Here is a 23,115-nt window from a genome sequence, read left to right on the forward strand (position 1 = left end):
ATGTTCAATTACTCAGCTGACAGTTGCAAGAGTGCAATCAAAAAGGAAATGCTTTTATTAGCATACAAGATGTGAAATCATGAATTTATTAGGTCATTACCATATATGTAATATTCTGCAGGTACTCCATCCATAACAGAAAGTATGCTTTGATATATTTTAGTAAGATATTTATAATACTGTACCTCCTGTTCTGCCTGGTACAGTTTGACAGTGATATTCCTCTGGAATCCTACACCATCAGCTTCATAGAATACCCCCAGACTGGTAATTACAATTGGGTAAAGGACTCTGAAACTGACGCTAACAGTTCTGTCTTCAGACAGCAAAGAGGTAGTATCCTCAGGTAGAGTGAATGCTTCAATTTCTTGATTCAAAACTATATTTACAAAAAAAAAGGACACAATCAGTGTGAACAGATTTTATCATTTTTTAACTTATTATAGACAAGGCATGGAATAGCTGATTAACTGGCCCGGCTGGCATATGCACAAACATAATCAAACTCCAAAGGAAAGATGACTGACTGCCACAAAGAGAAGTTTGTAAGTTGCTTAATAGTCAGCTAGTTACCAGTGACTGTAAGTCATTGCTTGGACAGAGGAGAAGAAACACATTAGGTATTAACACTGCGCTTCACTGTACTGGGAATGCTTTTTCTTTGGGAATCTCTACCCTTGGAAGACTAAGATTGTGTCTGAATGGCACAATATAGTGCCAGGTTGCTCCAAATGAGCTAGCTCAAATACCAGAAGCAGCATAGCTGCGTTAGCCCAATGTTCTGCCAAGGCTTATATGCCTTGCTGAGAAACTGAAGTGACTACACAGCTTCTGGTATCAGAGCTAATTCAGGTGTTTTTGCATGGCACAACATTGTGCCACGCATACATACTCTAAAAGTCAACAGTCTTTCCTTTGTAAGTCTCCCCCATTGATATCTACATATGATATATCTAGACAGTAAACTCCATAACTAATAGAGAGCGGTTGCAAGATTTTGGCCCATTACTGTGACCACCACTAAGCTGTCAGGGTGTCCCAATAAAGAGGAGTCTATTTGATATAATATTTTAAAAGAAGAACCTCCATACCTGGGTTGCTAATATTCAGAAGTTTGCAGGAATAAGGATCTTCTCGGTCTTCTACAGGCACATCACAGCCATGTGCACCTATTATAAACTTCACAAGGACACTAAAACAATTGGCTTCCATTAGCACCAGTTATTTATTTTTATCTTCAGTAAGACAATTTCAATACAGAGACTTGTCCTTCCACACTTTAGGGTTTCCGAGTCCTTTAAAATAAACCCTTTAATGGAAATTTGTCAATTTGGCATTTGACAGAAGAATAAGTGTTACTTATAACTGAACTTATTGAATCCAAAAAAACATAATTCATCGAGGGCCTGGGCATATGACACGTATATATCAGTTCAACTTCCATCAGTTGTATACACATGTAATTTTCACCAGGATCCCAAGCAGACAGACTAGCAGCTGTCTAGGACAGTGGTTCTCAACCAGGGTACCATGGCACCCTGGGGTACCTTGAAATCCTTTCAAGGGCACCACACAATGTTAGCACTCTTCGATGTGCAAATATGATTCATAAGATAAACCCAGACATTTCAAACAGGAACCCATAGTATCAAACGCACCCTGACTTGGTGTGGTCTTTCTGAGTTCTTTGTAACCAATGAATTGCTCTATTATTTTTCTTTAGTCAAAAAATGAAAGCTAAAAGCTAGCATTTTCTAAGAGTCCTTGTTAAGACTTAAGATGCTACCTTGAGTCTAATAAGGTTGAGAACCTGTGCTCTAGGAATAGGTTGCTTCTAGTAGGTCCTATTACAGCACCTTGACCATAAGTGGTGGGGGAGCATATAACAGCCTATTTTCCTAGAATAATTGTGCTCAATCTTTTGGCCCCACAGGCCAGGTGAGTGGGGCAGGGATGGTCCCCAAGTAAAAACCCACACAGGGTCACTGCATGGGATTGGGCCCTGCATGACCAGATCAAGCCCCACACTGTCTTGACCTGACCCCGGATCAGGGCCCTATGCTGTGCTAGCCCCATACACCTGGATCAGGCCAGCACTGAGCTACCTCAACCCTGCACACCTGATCTACCCCCCAGGTCTCATGGTATCTGGCCTGCAGAGGTTCCCTTGGGTCTGAAAATTTGGGAGCAGGGGACCAGCAATTAATGATGCCACTACTCTACCAAGTTTTTGGACCTAAGGGAAGCCTTGCAGGCTACATGGCATGGCTCTGCAGGCCAGACCAGGTCCATGAGTCATGGGTGAAACACCCTTGGCCTACAGCAAATGGCTACCCCACCTGGAAGAGGACAGATTTCTTGTGGGGTAATTTTACCCTGAATTCAAGGCATATGTAACTATACCAGCATAGTGCTTGAATTAGTTATTCATTTCTTGTCTACAAATGTGTTGCATGTTCAAGCTCTTAGACACCACCCTATTCTGTTCCATCAGTTTATTTCTTTCTATTCTAGGGAGTTAGATTTACAAATCTGAAATGCAAAGCAACATTGTTAAGCACAGCCAAGAGCTGTTCCTTTAACAGAACTGTATGTGGTTTTACAGATAGTTTTAAAATAAAGCTTAAAATTATTGTATCACATAGAACAAAGGGATTTCCTGCAAGTGGCTGTTTTGTTCCTCATTTTATTTAATCATAGGACATAACTACAAGTTCTGCAACGAGCAGGCCATCCATTCCAACTCAGACATTCCAATTTTCATAAACAAGCAATTTAACACGGAAAAAAGAAATCCAATTTAATGAGATTTTAAGATTGAGAGTTCAGCAGCAAAAGAGAAGGGAAATTCAGGTGACCCAGATTGCCTTCAAGTATTATGTGCTAAACAGAATGAAACATTGTGTTAGGAAAGTAATTGAATTTATGCATACCTACAATGAACTCAAACCATGACTCTCTGGCTAGGGACAGAAATTACATATAGACTGATGTAAGTGATTTAAACCTGTAACAGAATAGAAGCTCAGTGCACATGAAACCGTTTCAAAATGGCTGAAACTGGTTTAAGATAAACCTGGTTGAATATAGTATCAGACTGAACTGATTTGGGTCAAACCAGTTTATGAAACTTCTGTCCCAGACCCCTTCCTGGTTCAAGTTAAATCACACTCCCCCAGCAACTTGCATGCTTTGCAGCCCTGGGCTGGGCTGTGCTAACTGCTACAGAGAGCAAGGCTGGCCCTGCCCCTTTGCTTCCTAGCTGGAGCAGTGAGGGCTGGCTGACAAAGGGTGGGGAGCAAGCCCAGCTGGGGATGCAGCTCAGTCTGCAGAGGGAAAGAAGGGGTGGGGGGGGGCTGCCTCCTCACCCCAGGCCAACCCTGGCTGGGGTCAGACAGGAGGGTTAAACACCCCTTTTCTCGCTAAAATTTCCTGCTGGCTGCAAATGTGGACTACAAATCCCAGAGACACATGGAAGCAGGAAGAGGAAGTGATGAGCAACCCTGCAGAGTCCTGCTGCTCTAATTTTGGACTGCAAATCCCAGAGACTTTGGAGGCAGCAGGAAGAGGAAGCGAACACACAGCCCATGCTGGCTACATGCCAGAGAGCTGTGCTCTAGCACCCACTGGGCTTCTGGCCTGAGCCACTGCAGGCATGTGGCTGCATTTTCTAAAGCAAAGGTAAATGTCTGTTCACTTCTGTTTCAGCTTAATCTCTGCATCTTAGATTAACCTGCAAAGACTGAATCAATTCAGCCTCAGGCTTTTTCACTGTCTGTACTTAGCCTCTATTTCCTGACTTCTGGACAATTAATACAATCGCCAAGGTTCAGGTTTTAGATACTGAGTTTTGCTAACTTCCTTCCCCGACTCAATAACACACACTATTATTTAACAGTGCCTCAGTCCATTAACAAGGCAGAGTACCAAGGGTAATCACCTCTTCATAGCTGCAACATAACTACAAGACTTATGATCTAATGTTCACCCCTCCAAGTCGTGTATGAGAATGGTCACACACATCCGTATGAACCAGTGTGGTTCTTTAGCTGTGCACACCTTCAAACACAGTCCTACTGATGAACCACCAGTTTCATTTTTACACAGAAGAAAAAAAACTAAACTTGAAGCCCATGCTTCATATAAGATTTATATAGGTCAGCAGTTCTCAACCTTTTTATATTCAAGACATCCCTTGAAAAATACCAGCTCTTAGTTTTCACTTGCTTTTTTACTATAGAAAAACAGTAGAGCAATTCTTCTGTTGCAAAGAACTCACAAGGCCACAACAGGTCAAAATGTTTTTAATACACTGAATTCCTATTTGAAATCTCTGGGTTTATCTTTTTTCATAGTTGTTAGGGGCTGGAAGGGACCTTACAGATCATCAGGTTCAGCCCCTCTGCACTTGGGCAGGAAAGACTGCTGGGACCAGATGACCTCAGCAAGATGGGTGTCAAGACACTTTTTGAAGATTGCCAGGGTAGGTGACAGTACCACCTCTGTGGTGAGCCTGTTCGAAACCCTCAGTACTCGACTTGTAAAGTTTTTCCTTAGGTCTAGCCTGAAGCGATCCTCAATCAGCTCGTGCCCATTATTTCTTGTCCTCCCCTGGGGGGCCTTGGTGAACAGATGCTCCCCCAGGCCCTGATGTATGCCCTTGATGTACTTGTAGGCTGCCACCCAGTCCGCTCAGAGTCTTCTCTTCCCCAGGCTGAACAGTCCCAAGTCCATCAGCCTCTCTTCATATGACCTGGTCTCCAGGCCTCTAACCATGCACGTTGCCCTCCTTTGGACTCTCTTGAGCTTCTCCACATCCTTCCTGAAGTGCAGTGCCCAGAACTGGATGCAGTACTCCAGCTGCAATCTCACCAAGGCTGAGCAGAGCGGGAGGATGACATCCTTAGCCTTGCTCAAGATGCCTTGGCAGATGCATGCCAGTGGTTGATTAGCTCTGCCAGCTACAGCATTGCATTGGTGGCTCATGTTCATTTTGTTGTCTATCATGACACCCAAGTCTTGTTCAGATGTGGTGCTAGCAAGCATAGCACTGCCGAGCCTGTAAATGTGTGGTGAGCCATGTCTGCACACCTAACAGTGCTAACATTGTGTGGCACCCTAAATCACCCTTGATCAAGGTACCCTGGCTCAGAATCATTGATGTAGGCATACTGTTAGCTTGCTACCAAAAAGGAAGCACATGACCTAGAGTTGTAGGCATGATAACTGCTATGCTGTGAAATAAGATCAGCTTTGAATCCTTCCATCAAGCAGGTGTCAGTATTTCTTAATATCAGAAAATACTCTTGCACACAAATAACTAAAAATGTTAATTCCCATCAAAAATCCATTTCAGCCCCACATTCGCATAACATTTTTCTAGTTTTAAAGAGGTATCAGGAATGAAAACAGCCTGTCATCCATTAGAGAGGATGCTCATCAGCTTAAGGCAAGGCTTGTTTTTTCATAGCAGAGGTTAAGAAAATGATGTTTATTTGTTTGGCTGCTAGATTCTCACACAGCCGAAGTAATGTAAAATAGCAGAGATTACCGCTGGTTCAGTGCTGGACGTAGCTTCAAGTGCTTGAACCAAGTGTTCCTTATAACATTCCGTAGCTCGTGATTGTGGCGAGCAGATAATACACCCACGATAACATCATAATGTTTCAGCTTCCACTGAGGAAAGAAAGGGAGCGGACCTAGGAATTTAAAATAACAATGATTTACCGTACAAACATAATCCCAGAAGTTGGAGCTGCAAGCAGTAATTCAAAAGCACATCAAAGGTAAGTGTACTGAATGCCTTGGGCATTAAAAAACTTGAAGGAAATTAGTGTCATGTTCTATGCCTAACACCTGGAAGGTATTTTCAGCTTGCCACAACCAGCCTTACAGAGCTATGAAATTATTACTAGAGAGCTAAGGAAATAGCCAGCTGGCAACCTAACTGAGGATCAGAGGCCCATAAAGCAAACACAAGAATGAAACTCTCCTTTGACTGATTATTTATGTGGCTACCTACCTTCTGAACAAGCTGCTCCAGGACAGCATGATGCAGTCGTGCTCCACATTTTGGATGAGCTACCAGAAATTCAAGCTGAACACTGTGTAAATGGTACCTTCCGTTTTGCCCAATCTGCAAAATCTGAAATGACTCCGGCTACACCTATCTCATGCAGTGATCATCTCCCTGTGTGACCAGAGCTAGGTCACTCTTGCTATCATGCATTCACAGCCAGAATGCTCAACCAAGACACTCCAGCGGAGCCTGGTTACAATCACACAGCAGATGCCTCCGCACCTCTGTCCAGGCTTTTTCATTATTGCTGGCTTCATTTGCCTCAGCATTTTGTTTCCTGCCTGAGTTCTTCCTAGTCTCTGCCCTTTCAAAGTTGTTAAAGCAGAGAAATAAGGTTGTCAAGCATTAGCTCCCCTATATATACATTTTTTTTTACTTTGACTGGGGGGGGGGGTGTGCATGTGTGTGTGCACGCACAGAGATCTTTGGCAATAGGCTCCACCATAAGTGCGCATACATAATTCAGTACTTGCTAACAATGCTTCTTAAATGTATAGGTTGTTAAAAATCACACTTCTCTTTAAAGCAAGACTTTGACTCAAGAGAAAGCTGAGGGTATAAACAGACATCATCTTTGTTGTGGGATCAGCACAGCTAAACTGCTTCACTAGTATTTATAGATGTTGCTGTTGTCTCCTAGGGTCAGGACCCTGCCTCTCTTACTGTTTCAGGGGCCTGATCCTGCAGAACAATGGCCCTGTCTAAGCTTTTAGAAGTAGAGTCCATCTTTGTGTGCCAAGCCACTAAGGAGAAAGAATCCAATGCCCCAGGCTGCAGCTGACCCAGGTGGGGGCTGCAAAGCCTCTAGTAATGGTTGCCTGAATGTATTCAGAAGGGCAGCAGATCCCCAGTCTTTGCCCTGCCCACAGCAGTTGAAGGCAGCCACATGCTTGTTCAGCACCTCCATCAGAGTTAAAGAATAAATTAGCAGCCCTACAGTGGCGTGTCCTATGTCCCCTCCAGCCTGGGCAGGCTCCAAGGTGGGCAGGAATAGGTGAGCCACAGGCTGTGTCTTCCTGCCACCAGCTCCTTGCTCCTTTATGGCAGAGTCTCACTTTCCCTCACCTCCCAGACTGTAGTATCTGGAGATGGAGAAGGAGTGCCAATTGACAGACAGCCCTGCTTCATCCTACTCTGGTGCAGTGACATTTGAGCCTGCCTTTTTTTCAGTCCAAGTGCACTTGCTGGGTAGCACTCACCGACCCCAGCCTGGCACAGACTCCAGTGGCTATTGGCTCTCACTCAGTGCTCGGCCTGGTCTCCCCTGCACAGACCGAGTTGGGCTTTTTTCTTTCCTTCCCTCCCCTCTCCTTTTTAAAAACAAAACAAAAAACACAAAACTTCATCAGCTTTTTTTTTTTGTAAAGAAAAATATTTGAGCACTTTGAGGTTATGAGGTTCCTTGCTCCTCACTTGCAGATACACAGCCCAAGGATTCCTCTGCAGGGGAATTCCCAGGGCGTGCAATACATTAACAGATGTCCTCTGACATGATGTGATAAACTGTGACTAGCAAGGGTAGCAGAACAATTTTTGGACAATTGGAGTGAGATAAGGGGTTAGGATGTCTTTTTGCACCCTGAGATGCACAACTTGGATCCCACAATCAAACAATCTAATGGACCTGCACCGTTTAGTTTGTCAGTTATACTAAAGCCAAGAGTTGGGTTTATATTTAACAAGTAGCCAACTGCCCTCCAGGAATAATGTGGGGGGCAGCTGGGGTGGAATGGAGCATGAGCGACTGGTACCACCTTACTCGGGGGGGCATGTGCCCCCCCCCCCCAGCAACCAGTCAGCGACCAGGTGGTGGCTTCAGGAAGTGGCCACCACACCCTGGCCAGTGCTTGCAGGGCCCCCCCCGGCCCGTCACTTAAGCAGGGATTGAGGCCCGTCAGGGGGTGCATTAGTGCTCTCAGGGGGTGCACATGCACCCCCATTCACCACTTATGCGTTTCCACTGGGACTGAGTATCACCGCCGCCGCCTCATGGAGGGGAGAAGCTTGCCCCTCCATCCTCCTTGGCCAGCACCCTGCGCTGCCACCACCTCCAGGGAGCAGGGCTGGCCTGCTGTCATGGTGGCACTCCACCACGTCTCCTGACCGGAATGCTCTTGGAGCACTCTGGTTGTTTCAGTAACCAATCAGAGTGCTCCAAGAGTGTTACAGACAGACAGACGAAGCCCTTTATTATGTTAGAATTAGAATGGTAGGGATCACTTCCCTCCAACCTTTCTTAGTTCAACCCCTAATCCAAAAGTTTAAAATGACATATCTACAAATGCCAGAGCTCTCCAACACAACCACTGCAAACAATACAAAGTCATACTGGGATCTAGTTTTGGGGAGTCAAAAAAATATCTGTAAGTTTATACTGTCTGCTCCATTTAAAATGGTTTGATCTAGAAACTCTGAATTTCTGTCCACTGTATCAGGGTCCTCCTTAAAAACTCAGAGGGAAGCATGAGCATCACCATAACTGCATACACAGTCAGTACACAGGCGATGCGTACAGGGGTCTTGGGGCGGGGGTATATGCCCCACCGAGAGTGAGTACTCTGGCTGGTAGCGGGGCATGGAGAGTGCTTGTGTCCCCCCTGAAATGGGCTCCGGAGGTGGGATGTTGTTGGAGGAACTGCCGGCAGTGGAAGTCCCAGCACTTCCGCTGGCGCCATGCCACATGTGGAAGTGCTGGCACTTCCCCGCAGCTGCCGTGCCACTGGTGCACTCAACGACCAGCTGCTGGAGGACCCCCCAGTCACTGGCTGGCCGCTGGAGCCCCCGCCTTGGTTGTGCTCCACTGGTGCCCCGCCAGATTCAGGAAGCACCAGTCGCCCACGAGTCAGTACGAGGTCAAAGTTGAAAAGAAGGAAAACAAATTTTCAGAAAGTCCAAGTTGTTGCCAATTGTGTCTTTGAAAAGGACATTCTAGAGTCAGGGTGCACGAGATACACATGTCTGAAGCAAATTTACATTTGCAAACTGTTTAAACTTGACTTTTGGCAGCACAGTTTCAATTGTAGCATACTATAAACAGAAGCTTAGTACATACAGTTAAATTAAGAGAAGTTTACATAATCCAGGAACTTTGGAGGTGATATGAGACCCCTGAGGCTATTTTATTTTTACATTGACTAAAATGTCACTTCTTCCTCAAAAAGCTCTAAGTTTCCCACTCACGCTGTTTTGCTTCTTTTAAGAAATACGCACTGACATTCTGGGAAGCTTCAGGAATGTGATTTGTTTCTTGCATTTAACTGTGTATAAATACTTTGCTGTAGGTAAGAGTTTTACAGGACAAAAACTGCAGCTCAAGTCAGACTATTTTATATCCAGAAAATAACCCGCATTTCCTTCATGCGGATTACCAAAGATCCACAGAGACCCTTATATAACTGGAACCAATCTGTTTTCCATAATAAAGGATATCTGTGAAACAGGCCCATACTTGATGGACTAGAAAACAAGTAGTTCCTGTGCTTCTACAATTCTTCTCCTTCACATTCTCTCTTTTACATGGCTTTCCTCCATTTGAGTATGCTTTAGAGAGCTTCTGTAGTCTAAACCCAGGCTATCCAATAAGCAGCACTGTCATCATCCCACAGGAGAACTGACACTGATACTCCGAACAGAACCCGAGGCCTTACTTACCCAGACTTGCACCATTTTAAACCAGTATAAAACCATGTGTTGCTTAAGAATTAAAGCCACGTATTTAGAGTGGCTAATACCATCTTAGCATAGATCAAGTCTTTACTGACTTGAGCTAAAGCAAAATAAGCCACTCAAAAACCAAAATAGAAACACTTGTAAACGTTTGCACTAGTTTACCAAAAATTAATTTTAAAACTGACCCAAATTAAAATCATGAAGCCTTCTCATGGGGGCAGAATCCCTTAAGCCAGAGCTGTCCAACTAATAGCCCGTGAGAGGTTGAGTTATGCCCCACAACTCTTACTCAGCTGTTGCTTCTCCCATTGCTAGGCCTGGAACAGGAGCCTGGCTTCCCTTCCCTCCTCTAGCCCATGCCCCAGGGGGAGGGGTGGTGTGGTGCAACTTGGGGAGCTGAGAGTGAGTACAGGGCCGTGGGGCAGGGGAGGGAAGAGGTGAAGGCCATGCACCAGGGATTGCACTTGCATGGTGCATTGGGAGGGAGGGGGGGGAATTAGCTGTGGAGGGGGATATCTGCATGGGTGCGCATTGCAGCGGGGTTTGGGGGGGACACGTTCACGTGCCTATACATTGCAGGGAGGGGGAGAAAGGATGTTTGCATAGGGTGTTATGGGGGTTGCCCACAGAGCCTGGTGGCCTGTGACTTGACCAGCGTGGCCCTCACTCTTGTGGCCCTGGAGGCTTAGAAGTGGGACAGCTCTGCCTTAAGCAGAGAGGTAACGTACCAAAGGAGTGTTCATTTGAAAGCTTCTCTGAGATTAGCAGTTTCATAGTTTCATGGATGTTAGGGGCTGGAAGGGACCTTACAGATCATCGGGTCCAGACCCTCTGCACTCGGGCAGTAATTCTCTTCTCTTTGGTTTCAGACTGATGGCAGGTTTAATACAGCAGCATTATATATTCAGCCTTTATATTCAGAAGACTTATTTCTTAGTCCTAAGAGTGTGTGACTTTTTTTTTTTCTTAAGGAAAGGTTCAACTTTGCACAAGCTGATAAGCAGGCTCACTATGTGCCAGGCAAAACTTTTTCCTCCCACTGGCAAGTCAGAGGAAAGCATTTGTTATGCTCCAAGGAAAAAGAGATCCACCATTTTTCTTCAAACCGATATTATGAAAAGGAGATAAAATTAGAGAGAAAACGTATTTACCTATCATGAACCAGTCATGAGATTTGCCTACTATGTTCTGAATTTCTACAGCGGCAGCAAATCAGAGCAAATTAACATTGACCTCTGAAGTATTTACAATATGCATTATTTATTTATTTATTTTTAACCAATGGAATTAAACTTTACTGAAGCAACTTACGACTATTTCCATGCACTCAGAGGCCAGATCATTCATTCCCTACCTATGCAAAATAGCATTTAAAGTTGTATCTGTTATTGTTTGCAGTCTGATCATCACTTTCATATGTAACCTGTTCGTCCAACCTTGGCTTGCTCACACTGCTGCCTGTTTTAATATTTTCAGTAACTGGAAATTGTGAACACAAAGAGCAAGTAACCCTGGCTCAACAGCAGGACTCAAACAGACCTCCTGGTTCTAATCTTAGCTGTGCCATTTGAGTCACCCGGAGCCATGCCCTCTCTCTCGCTCTCTCTGTTTTTCCATTCACAAAATGGAGAAAATACTTGCACTTCCCAATCACTGAATATTCATGCCACTAATGTAATGCTTTAAAAAAGGATGTAAAGCTCTGTAATAAATCCTAAGGTATTACAGTGAATGTTGACAGTGGATGGGACTCGGGGAGAAGGGAATGTTTCCAACACAGGCTACATTGCCATTAGACACCAAGACTGAACTCTTGACATTGTGCAGCCTTAGCCGGCTCAACAAAACCCTTCATATCTTAGTACTGTAACTCCAATCCCGCACCTTTTTGGCACAAAACACTTCCACTTTGCCTGACCTCGTTAACTCATAGCAACAACTATGGTGGAAGCAAGTAGCAGCACTGTCTGTTACGAAGTTGCCATTCAGAGTTGCACGTAAAACCATGCACTGCTGAGCTGTGCCAGGCCATAGTAGAGGGGGTCCCATGCTGGAAGGCAGCATGTTCGCCTTAGCCACATTACAACCACCTTCACCACAGGCAGATCTTAATATTACTTGTATTGTTCAGCATGAAGAAACAACAAAGGCTAAGACATGGAAGTAGTAAAATACGTCTCACTGTGAGACTATGCGCCATTCTAACCAAAATGTCAAACTTGGGCAGCCAATTACAGATTTCTTGACATCATTACGAGGAAGAGGATGAAAGATTCCAGTAACAAGAGTCTGAGCCTCATTGATTCTTGTTTTTAAATAAGTAGATGAAATCAAACATTTTTTATTCCCCTGAGACCTGAGTAAGCAAGACAGAGGTTGCTGGGAGCACCATCAACTTGAAAATAATTGACTTAAAAAAAAAAAGTTAAAAAGAAGCTTCAGGTAAACTTCAAAACAAAAAAAGTGTAAAAGTAGCTTCAGGTACAGTAACTGCCAATTTATGAGACTTGGCAGTCCCATAACCCTACTTTTCAAATGCTTTCCTCTCCCATGTTACCTGTGTGAAACGCTCAAACAAACAATAGGGGGGAACTAATGGACTATACAAAAAAGCTCATTATTCTCAAAGCAGTGACAAGCATGCAAAAGAAAAACTGAAAAAGCAGAGAAAGCTCTTTTCTCTCTGATCGCTTTCATTTACTGTAATTTTGCAAAGTACTTGCCTGCATTAGGGATTTATGCATGGGTGTAACTATAGCGTGGTAAACTCCTAGAATACGTATATTACTTTGGAGGAATTCTCCTCAGCTGGAAGCTAGGATAGGTTGCACCAAATTAAGTCCCATTTTACATTGGATCATCCGCATCTAGACTTGAGAGTGGCCCTTGCACAGCTGGGTAAGAATCCATGACGTAGATAAAACTTTAGGTGTATTTTACAGCTTTACTAAGAAAAACCTTTTAGAAAGAAGGGTGATTTATGAATATTTGGAATAGTAGCAACCACCTATAGCTGCAAAGGGGAAAAAAGAGCACTGAAGAGACAGCTATCCTATAACTAGCAAAGTGCCTGTCAAGAATGATGGGCGGACGGTGGGGACAGAGCACCACCACCCACTGTCCCGCGCTCCACATCCAGCCACATGCAACTCCCCCCTCCACCCTGCTCTGTGTCTGCCCTGCACACCTTCACCACACCTCAGACACACACTACACTCAGCCACCCACCCCACCCAGCCACACATCCACCCGGCCACACCCCCCACCTACCTGCGCACCCCACCCACCGCAGCTGGCAGGTGCTCCTGGCATGGGGAGGGGCATGGTGCGTGGCTGCAGGGTGCTGTGTGGGGAGCGTGCACAGGAGATGCGCCCTGCCCCACGGCTGCGTGCTGCATTCAGCGGACAGTGCCCATGCTCCCTGCCCGCTGCCCTTGCAGCACCCTGCGGTCACATGCCATGGCCCCCCTACCCCATGCAGGGTGTGCTCTCGTGCCAGCTTGCCACGCAGCACCCTGTGGCTGTGCGCCCGGGCAGGCGCTCCTCGTGCAGGGGGGGACAGGGATGTGGCCACAGGAGGGAGTGGGCAGGGGGACGTACCCCTCCTTGTGGCCATATGCTGCATTTGGCAGGCGCTGCCCATGCCCCCTTGCCTGCTCCCCTTGTGGCACCCTGTGGCAGCGTGCCACTTCCCACATCACACAGCCATGTGCCACGTCCCCCGCCACTGTCACAAGCCACGGCCCTGCAGCGGCAAGCCATGCCTCTGCACAGCCAGTCCCCACACTTCGCTGTGGGGAGCAAAGCCTGGGCCTACCCACCTTGGCCCCCACCTGTCTGTCCTAAGGCTCCGGGCCGCGCATGCGCAGTTGGCCCAGAGCGTTATGGACAGACAGACGGAAGTGGTAAGGCTTTTATTATATTATAACGAGTGGTAACCGTGTTGTTGATGATACAAGCCTACAGAGACCTTTGTGCCCTGATATGCACCAACAGGTACCAGCAGCAATGTGCATGGGGTAGGGAATTCAAATGCAAAAAAATAAAGTAAACCCTGTTTGTGAAGTCCACAGACAAGGATATTTTTGGCTTATCCTTACTCTTGGCAGTTCAACCCATCCTTAACAGTAGGCTATCTTGACCTCTTGTCACTTACACAATATCTACTAATAGCTGATGTGATTTAGGAAATGAAAACTTAAATTCTGAAGAGTAACCATTTCCAGCGTGTTCCAAAAAAAGCTGGTAATATCAGCACAACTCCCAGTGAACAGGTGGCCAAGAGACTCACACACACACACTCTGCCCCATTTGATACTCTTATTGGATTGAGGCAGAAGACTAAAAAAAAAGGGCTTCAAAAGTATACTACCCAGCCAGCGCAGGGACCCTTGTGCCGTAGCTGCCTGTATAGATCTGTTTTGTGAAATGAAGATTGCAGTCTCGCAAGCACACAAGGAATCCTGGGGGAGCAGGGAACATTTTAAAGATTCATCAAGTGTTGGAACCTTTTTGTGACCAAGAAATATAACATTTCCGGTTTTAAATTACCCTTGTAAAAAAATAAAAAGACACCATGTTTTATGAAGGTGGTAAATTTTGCCTGACAAATGTGGCCTTGTTAAAACCCTCAGCAATTGGTTGATTGCCGACTTCTTTTTCTACGCCCATTCTTTCCATTCAGCACAGGTGGCACTCGCGCTCACTCTCTGCTGCCATAGGCAAAGTAGTCCATACACACTATGGCGCCAGCCCATCATGGCAGTGTTTAACATGAGCCTGAAGCATAGGGACTGGTCCATCAGCTTGAAGACAATGCTTAAAGTTAGCATGTGCCCAAGTATTCTAGGCCACGTGCACTCTTCTTTATGTGGGGGTTTGATTGGGTGTTATATTCTGTTTGAAATAATAATGCAGCAGTAAAACACTACATTTCTAAAATATATAAAGGCCCAAATATTTATTTGAACATTTGATATCCAAAATAAAGTGTAACCATGGCACCTTAGAGAGGTACCATATAAAATGTAATGTGCGTGTATTTCCTTGTTGAGCAAGAACACGAACTACAGTCCTGCAACAGACAACTAACTTCCCACTTTACTAGGTATTGCCCCTGGACTGGTACCATCAATTAAACTCATGATTAGAAACAAAGCATGGAGTCCCCCTATAAGGATTAAAGCAAGCCTGTCCAACTTCTAAGCAGCTGGGGGCTGCAACAGCACAGGCACCCTATCCCCAAGCCTTAGCCTTCTGGGCCCCATGGGCTGCGCTGCATTGCACCAAACTATCCCCTGGGGTGAAGGCAGGAAATGAAAACTGGAGGGGGAACCTGCAGACCCCAAGCTGCTTCTGCAGCTGGAGCAATGGGGAGAGAGGCTGCTGGATGGGGACTCGGGGGCTGTAAATTAATCCTTTGCAGACCACATGCAGTCCATGGATCACCAGGTAGACAGTGCCAGATTAAAGCAAGAGCTTGGGGGGGCGGGGGGAGGTTGTTTGTATTTTATTTTTCATAAACTTTTTTTTAAAGAAGAAAATGTCCAATATACTCAATAAAAAAGATTATATAAAACTTAAAGAACAAATAAGAAGCCTCAGATAATAGTCATTTTTAACCATTCACTAGCAGAAATTATTCCTACATATAAAACACCTTCCTCTTGCCTTGCCCCTAGGTGTAAGCATTAGTACCAGCATACTCTGAACTAATGAAACTTGAGCAAAGTGAGAAGTCACAAAGTTCAGAACTCTGGGAGAAAAGGTAAATGGTTAAAACACTACATGCTAAAGTGTTCTTGGTCTGAGAACTGATCTTAATAACAATATTTAATAATGACTTTGGCACAAAAGAAAGGGAGTGTGATGAAATTTGCTGATGATACAAAGTTGGGAAACATCGTCCATACAGAGAAGAACTGGATGATTATAAGGAATGGAGTAGCAGAAATGAGATTCAATTCAATAGTACAAAGTGCAATGTCATGGATTTGGAAACTAACAATTTCTGATATAAGCTGGGAGCTCATCAGTTGGCAATAACTGACAAAGAAAAAGACCTGAGTGTACTAGTTGACCACAAGATGCCTATGAGCTGCCAACATGATGCAGTCATAAAAAAGGCAAAAGCAATCCTAAAAAAAATCTATCAACTGGGGTATTTTCAGTACAGATAGAGAAGTGTTAATGACCTTGTAATAGGCACTGGGACGACCTCAGAGTCGCTCTTTATTCCAGAAAGATAGGTTGAAGCTGAAACAAGTGCAAAGAGGTGCTACTAGGATGTTCAGGGGAACAGAGAACTAACCTTGAGGGAGAAGGCTAATCAAGGTTTTTGTCTATAACAGTGGTTGTTAGCTGGGGGTACACGTACCCCTAGGGATACTTAAAAGAGTTGTAGGGGGTACGCAGAACTCCAGGTGCATGCACACAGCCTGGCCATATGGAGAGCAGCCAGGCGCGGCTGGTAAGTTTGTTGTGGGGGGAGGGAGTGGGGCTGGGGAAGAGGCTGCCCTGCCAGGGTGGGGTGCGGGATTTAGCCATGTGGCGGGGGGAGGCTATGCGTACCCTGGGAAGGCATGTGGGACGTGTGCCCCTGGATCTGCGCATGGGGTGGGCTGGGCTGGGGTCATGGCCACACCATGCTGGGCTTTTCTCAGCAGGGGGGTGGGCAGCAGCAGTACTGGGAGTGGGAATATGGCAGGGGGTGGGCTGCAGGCACCAGAAAAAAAATTCACTGTAGCACCCCCAACCACCCTCCCAGAGCTGCTGCTGCCTGCTCTGAGCATGGCGCCATGTGCCCAGGATCTGCGTGGTGGGGAGGGTGGGCTGTCCCTGCGGGCTGAGAGGTGGTGCTGGGCTCTTCCTGGCAGGGGGAGGTTGGGCCGTGCTGTGCTCAGGGCAGGCAGAGGTGGTGCAGGGAGGGGGGTTGGGAAGGCTATGGCAAATGTTGGGGTGGCTGCAGCCCCCCCCCCCCCCCCCCGATAGCCCCACTCCCATAGGCCCCAGTGATGAGGGAGGGAGTGGGGCTGGAGCTGGGACTGGAGCAGTGGCAAAAGCTTCCCAGCTGGGGCGCAGAACCACGAGTGGCTCTTTCAGGGGGTGTGTGGGGGTGGCAGCTCCTGCCACTGCATGCACCCTGGGAGGGCACAGGGGGCGTGTGCCCCCCAGATCTGCACGCAGGGTATGGCGGGATGGGACCAGGGAAGCACTGAGCTGTTCCCAGAAGGGGTGTTGGGCCAGGCTGCACTGGGGAGGACTATGGTGAATTTTGGGGTAGCTGCAGCCTCTCCCATAGCCCCCTCCTAGTGCTGCTGCCACCTGCCCCAAGAGCAGCCTGGTGCAGCCCTGGCCCCAGCTCAACCTTGTCCAACATGTAGATCCGGGGGTGCATGCCCCTCGTGCCCCCCCGGGGTGCATGCAGTGGCAGGGACTGCCACCCCCTGTGCCCCCTGGACAAGCCATTCATGGCTCTGTCCTGCTCTCTGCCCCAGCTGGGCAGCCCCTGCCCCTGCCCCACTCCTTCCCCAACTGCTGGGCCTCAATCTGCATCTCCTCCCCCGCGGCAGCAGTCTGCCCTCGTCCTGTGCGCAGATCCGGGGCACCCCCACCCCATGACCTCCTGGGATGGGTGCAGCAGCAGGACCCCCACCCCCCACCCCCGCTGCACCCCCCTGTATGAGCTGTTCACAGCTCCATCCCATACCTCGCCCTGCCCTAGCTGAGCAGCACCTGCCCCTGACTAACTCCATCCCTTATCATGGGGCCTTGATTTGCCCTCCCCCCTTAAAAACAAGAAAAAAGTATAAAAGGGTACATGAGCTAAAATTTTGAGACAGAAGGGGTACACTTGTTAAAAAAGGTTGAAAACCCCTGGTCTGTAAGATTTCTCTCTAAGATAACCACCAAATGAGATGATCTAAAGGACAATGCTGGCACAAGAAGTGAGTATCTTAAGCTGACCATGAATAAAATTTATCCTGGAAATTAGCAGGTTTTTGAACCATCAGAGCAGTAGGGTTCAATGATGTTCCAGTCAGAGGAGCTGGGGCCAAAATCAGACCATCTTTAAGGTAGTGTTTGATCAACTGATGAACAGGATTACATGATAAGCAGGGATCTGTGTTTTCCATTTCCCACTAAAAAATGGAGTAAAATATGGATTTCCCCCTTTACCTGAGGAAAACACATTCTCACTTTAACAGAGAAACCTATGGGTGTTGCAGTTTTGCAAAGAGCTCCCTGCGGGCTGGCAGAATTACAGCCTGCAAGGGGCTGGGAGGGAGCAGAAGGAGGGCAGTCTGGCAGGGGGCGCCATGTGCATGAATATGTACATGGCTGCCAGGCAGCTTGGAGAGCAGCTCCTACAAGCAAATCAGGGAAGGGGGTGGGATTGAGGCCCCCATAGGGAGAACGGAAGGGAGTTGGGAAGGGCCGGGGCTGCTGCCCGGCTGGGCGGTGCATGGGGCTTGCAGCTTGGCTGCAGGTTCCTGGCAGCTCATCCAGGAGGCAGGGAGGTGGGGCCAGCTCCCCACAGCTGCATACACTCCCACCAGAGGAATGTGAGGGCATGTGCCTCCATCTGTGTGTGGGGCAGGGGCTGCCAGCTGCAGGCTCAGGCTCCCTGCCCTGCTGTCCTCCCCCAGGGCCTCCTCAGCCTGGTGGGTGCAACCTGGTGTGGCAGGGCAGAGTGGGACTGGGTGGGGAAGCTCCTTGCTGCTGCAAGCTCCTCGCTGCACCGGCAAAGTATCCCCTGCCTGCACAGCTACAGTGGTGCAGGGCTGTGTAGCTCGCTGCTGTTGCATGGGCAGGGGACACCTCTCCAGGGCAGCCCAAACCTCCCAGCGGTAAGGTACTTCTCCACACAGCCCTGTTCTGCCCTGCTGCACCAAATTGCACCCACTGGCCTGCAGAGGCTCCAGGGAGGCCAGCAGGGCAGGGAGCCTGAGCCCACAGCCCACATCCATCCTATGCACAGACGTGGGGGGCACAGGTCCCCTGCACCGCCCCAGGAGTATGTGCAGCAATAGGGAGCCACCCCCGCCTGAACCCACCACAGGCTGGCAGCAGGCAATGGGGGGGCAGGGAGGGGAGTCAAGCTCCTCTCCATGACAGCAGCTGGGGCTTGGGTGCTGCTGCAGGGGGCAAGAGACTGTGGACCTGCGTCCCTGGCCCCATAGCCCTGGCAGCTGGGGGCCCCCTCTGATAGGGCTGGGGGGGCAGGAGTGAGGGGCAGCAGCAGGGCCTTGGGAGCTGTGGGGAATGAGGGGCACCGGTAGGGCCAGGGGGCTGTGGGTGGGAAGTGAGGGGCATGAGCAGGGCCGGGGGGCTGTGACCCTGGGAATGAGGAGCCTGGACCTGCGTTCTGTTAGCTAAGGGGCCATGGGGAGCTCTGATTTTCCATGATAAAAAACTCCAAAATCAAATACCAAGATTTATATGCATTTAGAATTTATTTTATTATAGTGATTATGACACTCCAAATTGCTTTAAATTGTAAATATATCAAGAAAACATTGTGTTCAACTGATATATATATATGAGTGGCCTTTCATTTTAGTCACAGATTTGGGGGCTTTAATCAGAGAATTTACAATTTTTTACCAGCGAAAACCAGGATCCCTGATAAGGTAGCTGGCAGCAGAAGGATACTAGATTTGATTTTGCAGAAGGTCCTTTCTAGTTTTCTGTTTCTCTGATTCTCATTTTACTATCTTAATGTAAGCATGCCAAATTTAAGGTTGAGCTATTTTCTTCTTACAGAAGTTTCTGTTCACCTTAATTCCCTTTTCACTGTATGCACACCACAGCCCTCCCCTCCAAAAACCAAAATGCTTATTAATGCATCAATACCTTTCTGTTATGATTCCATTATAAAATACAATGCGAATGATAGTTCAGATTAACCTGTTTTAAGCAAACACAGCTCTCAGATTTGTGCTATTCCTGCTTTCTTTCAGAACTATCCAGACCAAAAAAGGCAATTAATCTAGAGACCTCCATCCAAATGAAAAAGTCAAGTGTATAATTCCATTTGCCTTCACAGATTAATATAAGGGTAAGCTTGGCTCTGTACCTTGTGACTGACTGCTATTCATATCACCTTTGATCCACACTGGTGGATAATTGTACAACTACGTGATGCCATAAAGCTTAAGGAAATGCCAAAATATGCACCAACAATACATTTTTATGCCACAGCTATTGTAAAGAACTATTTTGAGATCAATTTACTTTTTGTTCTTGCCAAAGAACCCAGGTGGTAAATAACAGAGTGGCAGGCACAGCAAATAAAATAAAACAAAAAAGAATTACTCAACAATAAACGGCATTGAAGCTGGCTTTATTAGATAGTGTTGTCAGACTACCTTAATAATTCAAGTTTTGAGACGTGTTTTAAAAATAAGTGCATTTCCTACTCTGTGGCATATTAATTTATTAATGATCACAAAGAACTTTGAAGAATGCAAATCATAGTACAATAGGCAGAGATAAGAGAGGCCTCTTAACTCATCTTTCTTCTCTCTGCCAGTGCAGGAATGTTTCTGCATACGCTTCATATCATACGCTTCTCAGCACTTTCTGAGGGCTAATAAGGTGTATGATCCTTTTAAGACATTGAGTAAGGGTGCTTACCCCTTTGAAGAATCAAGACACAAAGGTGGCAGCTTTCATCTCTAGGAAATTATCCCACCTTGTGCAAGATCTGTTTTGGGTTTTTTAACATTAATACAGGAGATTTATTTTTGTTACAATTAAATAAGATCTACATGTATCAAACTGCAAGGTCACAGGGGTTGGGCGGGGTGTGTGAGTGAGAGAAAGAAAATCTGGAAAAACTGTTTGGCATCTGTTTAATTAAGAAGGGCCTGATCACCCTAACACTACCACGCACAGTACAAGGAGCTAGTCTCACACTGAGCATCACAAAGTCCAGTAATAAGTGCTTGCAGAATTGAACTCCAAACTGGCAATGTATTTTAACACCAAAATTATTATCATTATAGTACTACAGACTAAATACTGGCTCTGCTGAAATGAGTGCTTTGCTACTGCATTGAAAAGGACCAGGATTTGTCCTTGAAAGAGGAATAACTGGTGGGTAGAAATAGAAATCTTTAGAATGAGGGAAAAGAATCTTCAGATATGAAGACTGTATCATTTCCCCTAACCTGGCATTTCTCAAACCGAAAGGTTGCCCTTCACAGAGAAGTGTTGACTTCTTTTCTGAGGAATGCACCTGCCAGCTCAAGAAATACAAAGTACAGGATGCAACCTCTTTTTCTTGCTGGACTACTTCCTCATGAACTCAGCAACTTCGGAATCATCTAATACCTGTGCTTAGTATTGAGTTTATTTTGTTTTTATTTATTTATTTTACACACACAGCCTGTGCCTTCCCAAGCCCCTCAGACTCCAGAGTGACACCTCATCCAGCCCTGCTCTTCCTTGTCTGGGATGGGGTGCATTGGTGCTAGCCCCAGTGCTGCCCCAACTCAGTTATAGTATAAAAGACCAAGCAATAAAATAAGAGAGGTATAAAGAGATGATCTTTACACACTTAAGCTATTCTTCATCCTCCCAGGAAAGCATTTCCTTCCACGTACAGGAAAAATTCTCGTTTTTTCTCCAGACAATGGTGGTCAGCAGAGGAATGCAGAAAATTGATCCTCTTGGTAATAAAGGTGGGTCTGTGTTTATTGCTGGTCCCAGATCAAATGTGCTATGTTTCTAAATAAAGCTTCATTTTTACCTCTCCTGGCCACCCAGGATGTGACACCTGTGCAACCCAGCCCCTGCAGCCCCACTGGCACTGCGACCATCCCAGAGGTGCCAGGAACTGGCTGTAGGATTCACTGAACAATCCTGCAGCCAACACTCAAGAGGGAAGAGGCTCCAACTCACTCCCTCTTAAAGGGTCGGTCATAACTAAATAAGCTATCAGCTCAACAGGAAGCTCCAGGCAGATCTGTCCAGTAAAAACAGCACCCTCTTCCCAGCATAGATGACTGATAACAAGCCTGCTGGGCGGCTCTTCACGACCGCTGTTGGAACCACAACCAGGCTGCGATGCCCCAACCTCACTGAGTGCTGGGAACGCCAGCTCGGAACAAGGTGGTGCCAGGAGAGGAGCAAATCGCACCAGGCTTTCCAAGCGCGCAAACCCATTTCGCAGCCAGGGTAAGACAAGCCATCAGCACCTGGACTAATAGAAAAAGGAAGCCCTGCGCCTGCTCGGCTGCCAGGACATTGGGACTTGGCTGTCAGCACAAGAAATACAAGGTACAGGATGCAAAAAGCAATCTCTTTTTCTTGCTGGACTACGTCCTCAGGAAGTCAGCAACTTTGGAACCATCTAAGACCTACGTTCAGTATTGAGTTGTGTGTGTAAAAAACAAAACCAAAACCCAACTGATGCCTTCCCAACCCCGCCCCCCCCCAGCAGCACTACCCAGCCCAGTGTGGACCAGGGCGCCAGGAACGGCAGCTCTGAACAAGGCGGTGCCATAGCAGCGCATTCACACCAGGTTTTCCAAGCAAACCCATTTCGCAGCCAAGGTAAGACAAGTTGTCAGCACCCTACCCAGAGGCAGAGGAAGCCCCGCTCCTGCTGGGCTGCCAGGACACGGGGGCAAGCTGGACTCAATCTCAGGCAGGGCTCAGCTGGCCCTCCTGCAAGCAGAGAGGGGCGGGGGGGGGGAGGAAATCAAAGGTGGCAGCTGCTCAGCCTCTCCCCCTGCAGCGCCCCCAGGGAGCACCCCACCCCCTCCCGCGGGCTGCCGGCACGGCCCCCGCCCCAGGGCGCCCCCAGCCCACTGTGCGGCGCGGCTGCGGGGAGCCTCGCGGGTCCGTCCGTCCCGTGCCCCTACCTGCGGGGCGCCTGGCGGGGCCGCCGAGCAGCAGCCAGAGGTGCAGCGCGACCCCCAGCGCGCAGGGGCACAGCAGCACCAGCCAATTGCGCATTGGCCGCCGCCGCCGCCGCTCCGCTCTACTCCGCTCCCCGCGGCGCCGGCCGGGCTCGCGGCGGCCGCCGGCCGGGAGCTGCAGTGCCGCCCCGCGCCCGGGCGGGGACAGCGCCGCCGCCGCCCGCACTACAAGCCCCACAATGCCCCGCGGCCACGCCCCCTCGGGCACTGCGGCGGGGCTTCCACGGCCGGCTGAGGCACCGAGAGAGAGAGAGAGAGAGAGAGAGAGAGAGAAGACAGAATTTAGACAAAGACCAAACAAGAAACCTCCGATCATTTCTGCTACTCAGTTATTTAAAAAAAAAAATGCCTAGTATCCCGACAGAAATGCACAAATCTAGGACTCTTGGTTCTTAAATGATACCTTTGATTAGAGCAATGGAGAAATTGCAAATATAT

The 23,115-nt window shown here is 47.5% G+C and overlaps 1 protein-coding gene across 5 annotated transcripts in view; it reads right to left on the minus strand.

Annotated features, from left to right (window-relative positions):
* The window catches only part of B3GALNT2 (beta-1,3-N-acetylgalactosaminyltransferase 2), a 54,691-nt gene extending 31,913 nt beyond the window's left edge, over nucleotides 1-22,778 (minus strand). For 2 of the 5 annotated variants that reach the window (XM_059715611.1, XM_059715606.1), the window contains exons 1-4: nucleotides 22,621-22,777; nucleotides 5,552-5,699; nucleotides 1,092-1,192; nucleotides 186-379 (exon numbers count right to left, since the gene is read on the minus strand). In XM_059715611.1, coding sequence (XP_059571594.1) covers nucleotides 186-379; nucleotides 1,092-1,192; nucleotides 5,552-5,699; nucleotides 22,621-22,714 — 537 coding nt within the window. In that variant the 5' untranslated portion in view covers nucleotides 22,715-22,777. Of the gene's footprint in view, nucleotides 1-185; nucleotides 380-1,091; nucleotides 1,193-5,551; nucleotides 5,700-22,620 lie in introns of all 5 variants that reach the window. The other 3 variants (XM_019479768.2, XM_006267189.4, XM_019479769.2) reach the window with 2 other exon arrangements.
* Nucleotides 22,779-23,115: the final 337 nt, after the last annotated feature.

Source organism: Alligator mississippiensis, chromosome 1 (assembly GCF_030867095.1).
Source record: "Alligator mississippiensis isolate rAllMis1 chromosome 1, rAllMis1, whole genome shotgun sequence".
NCBI lineage: Eukaryota > Metazoa > Chordata > Crocodylia > Alligatoridae > Alligator > Alligator mississippiensis.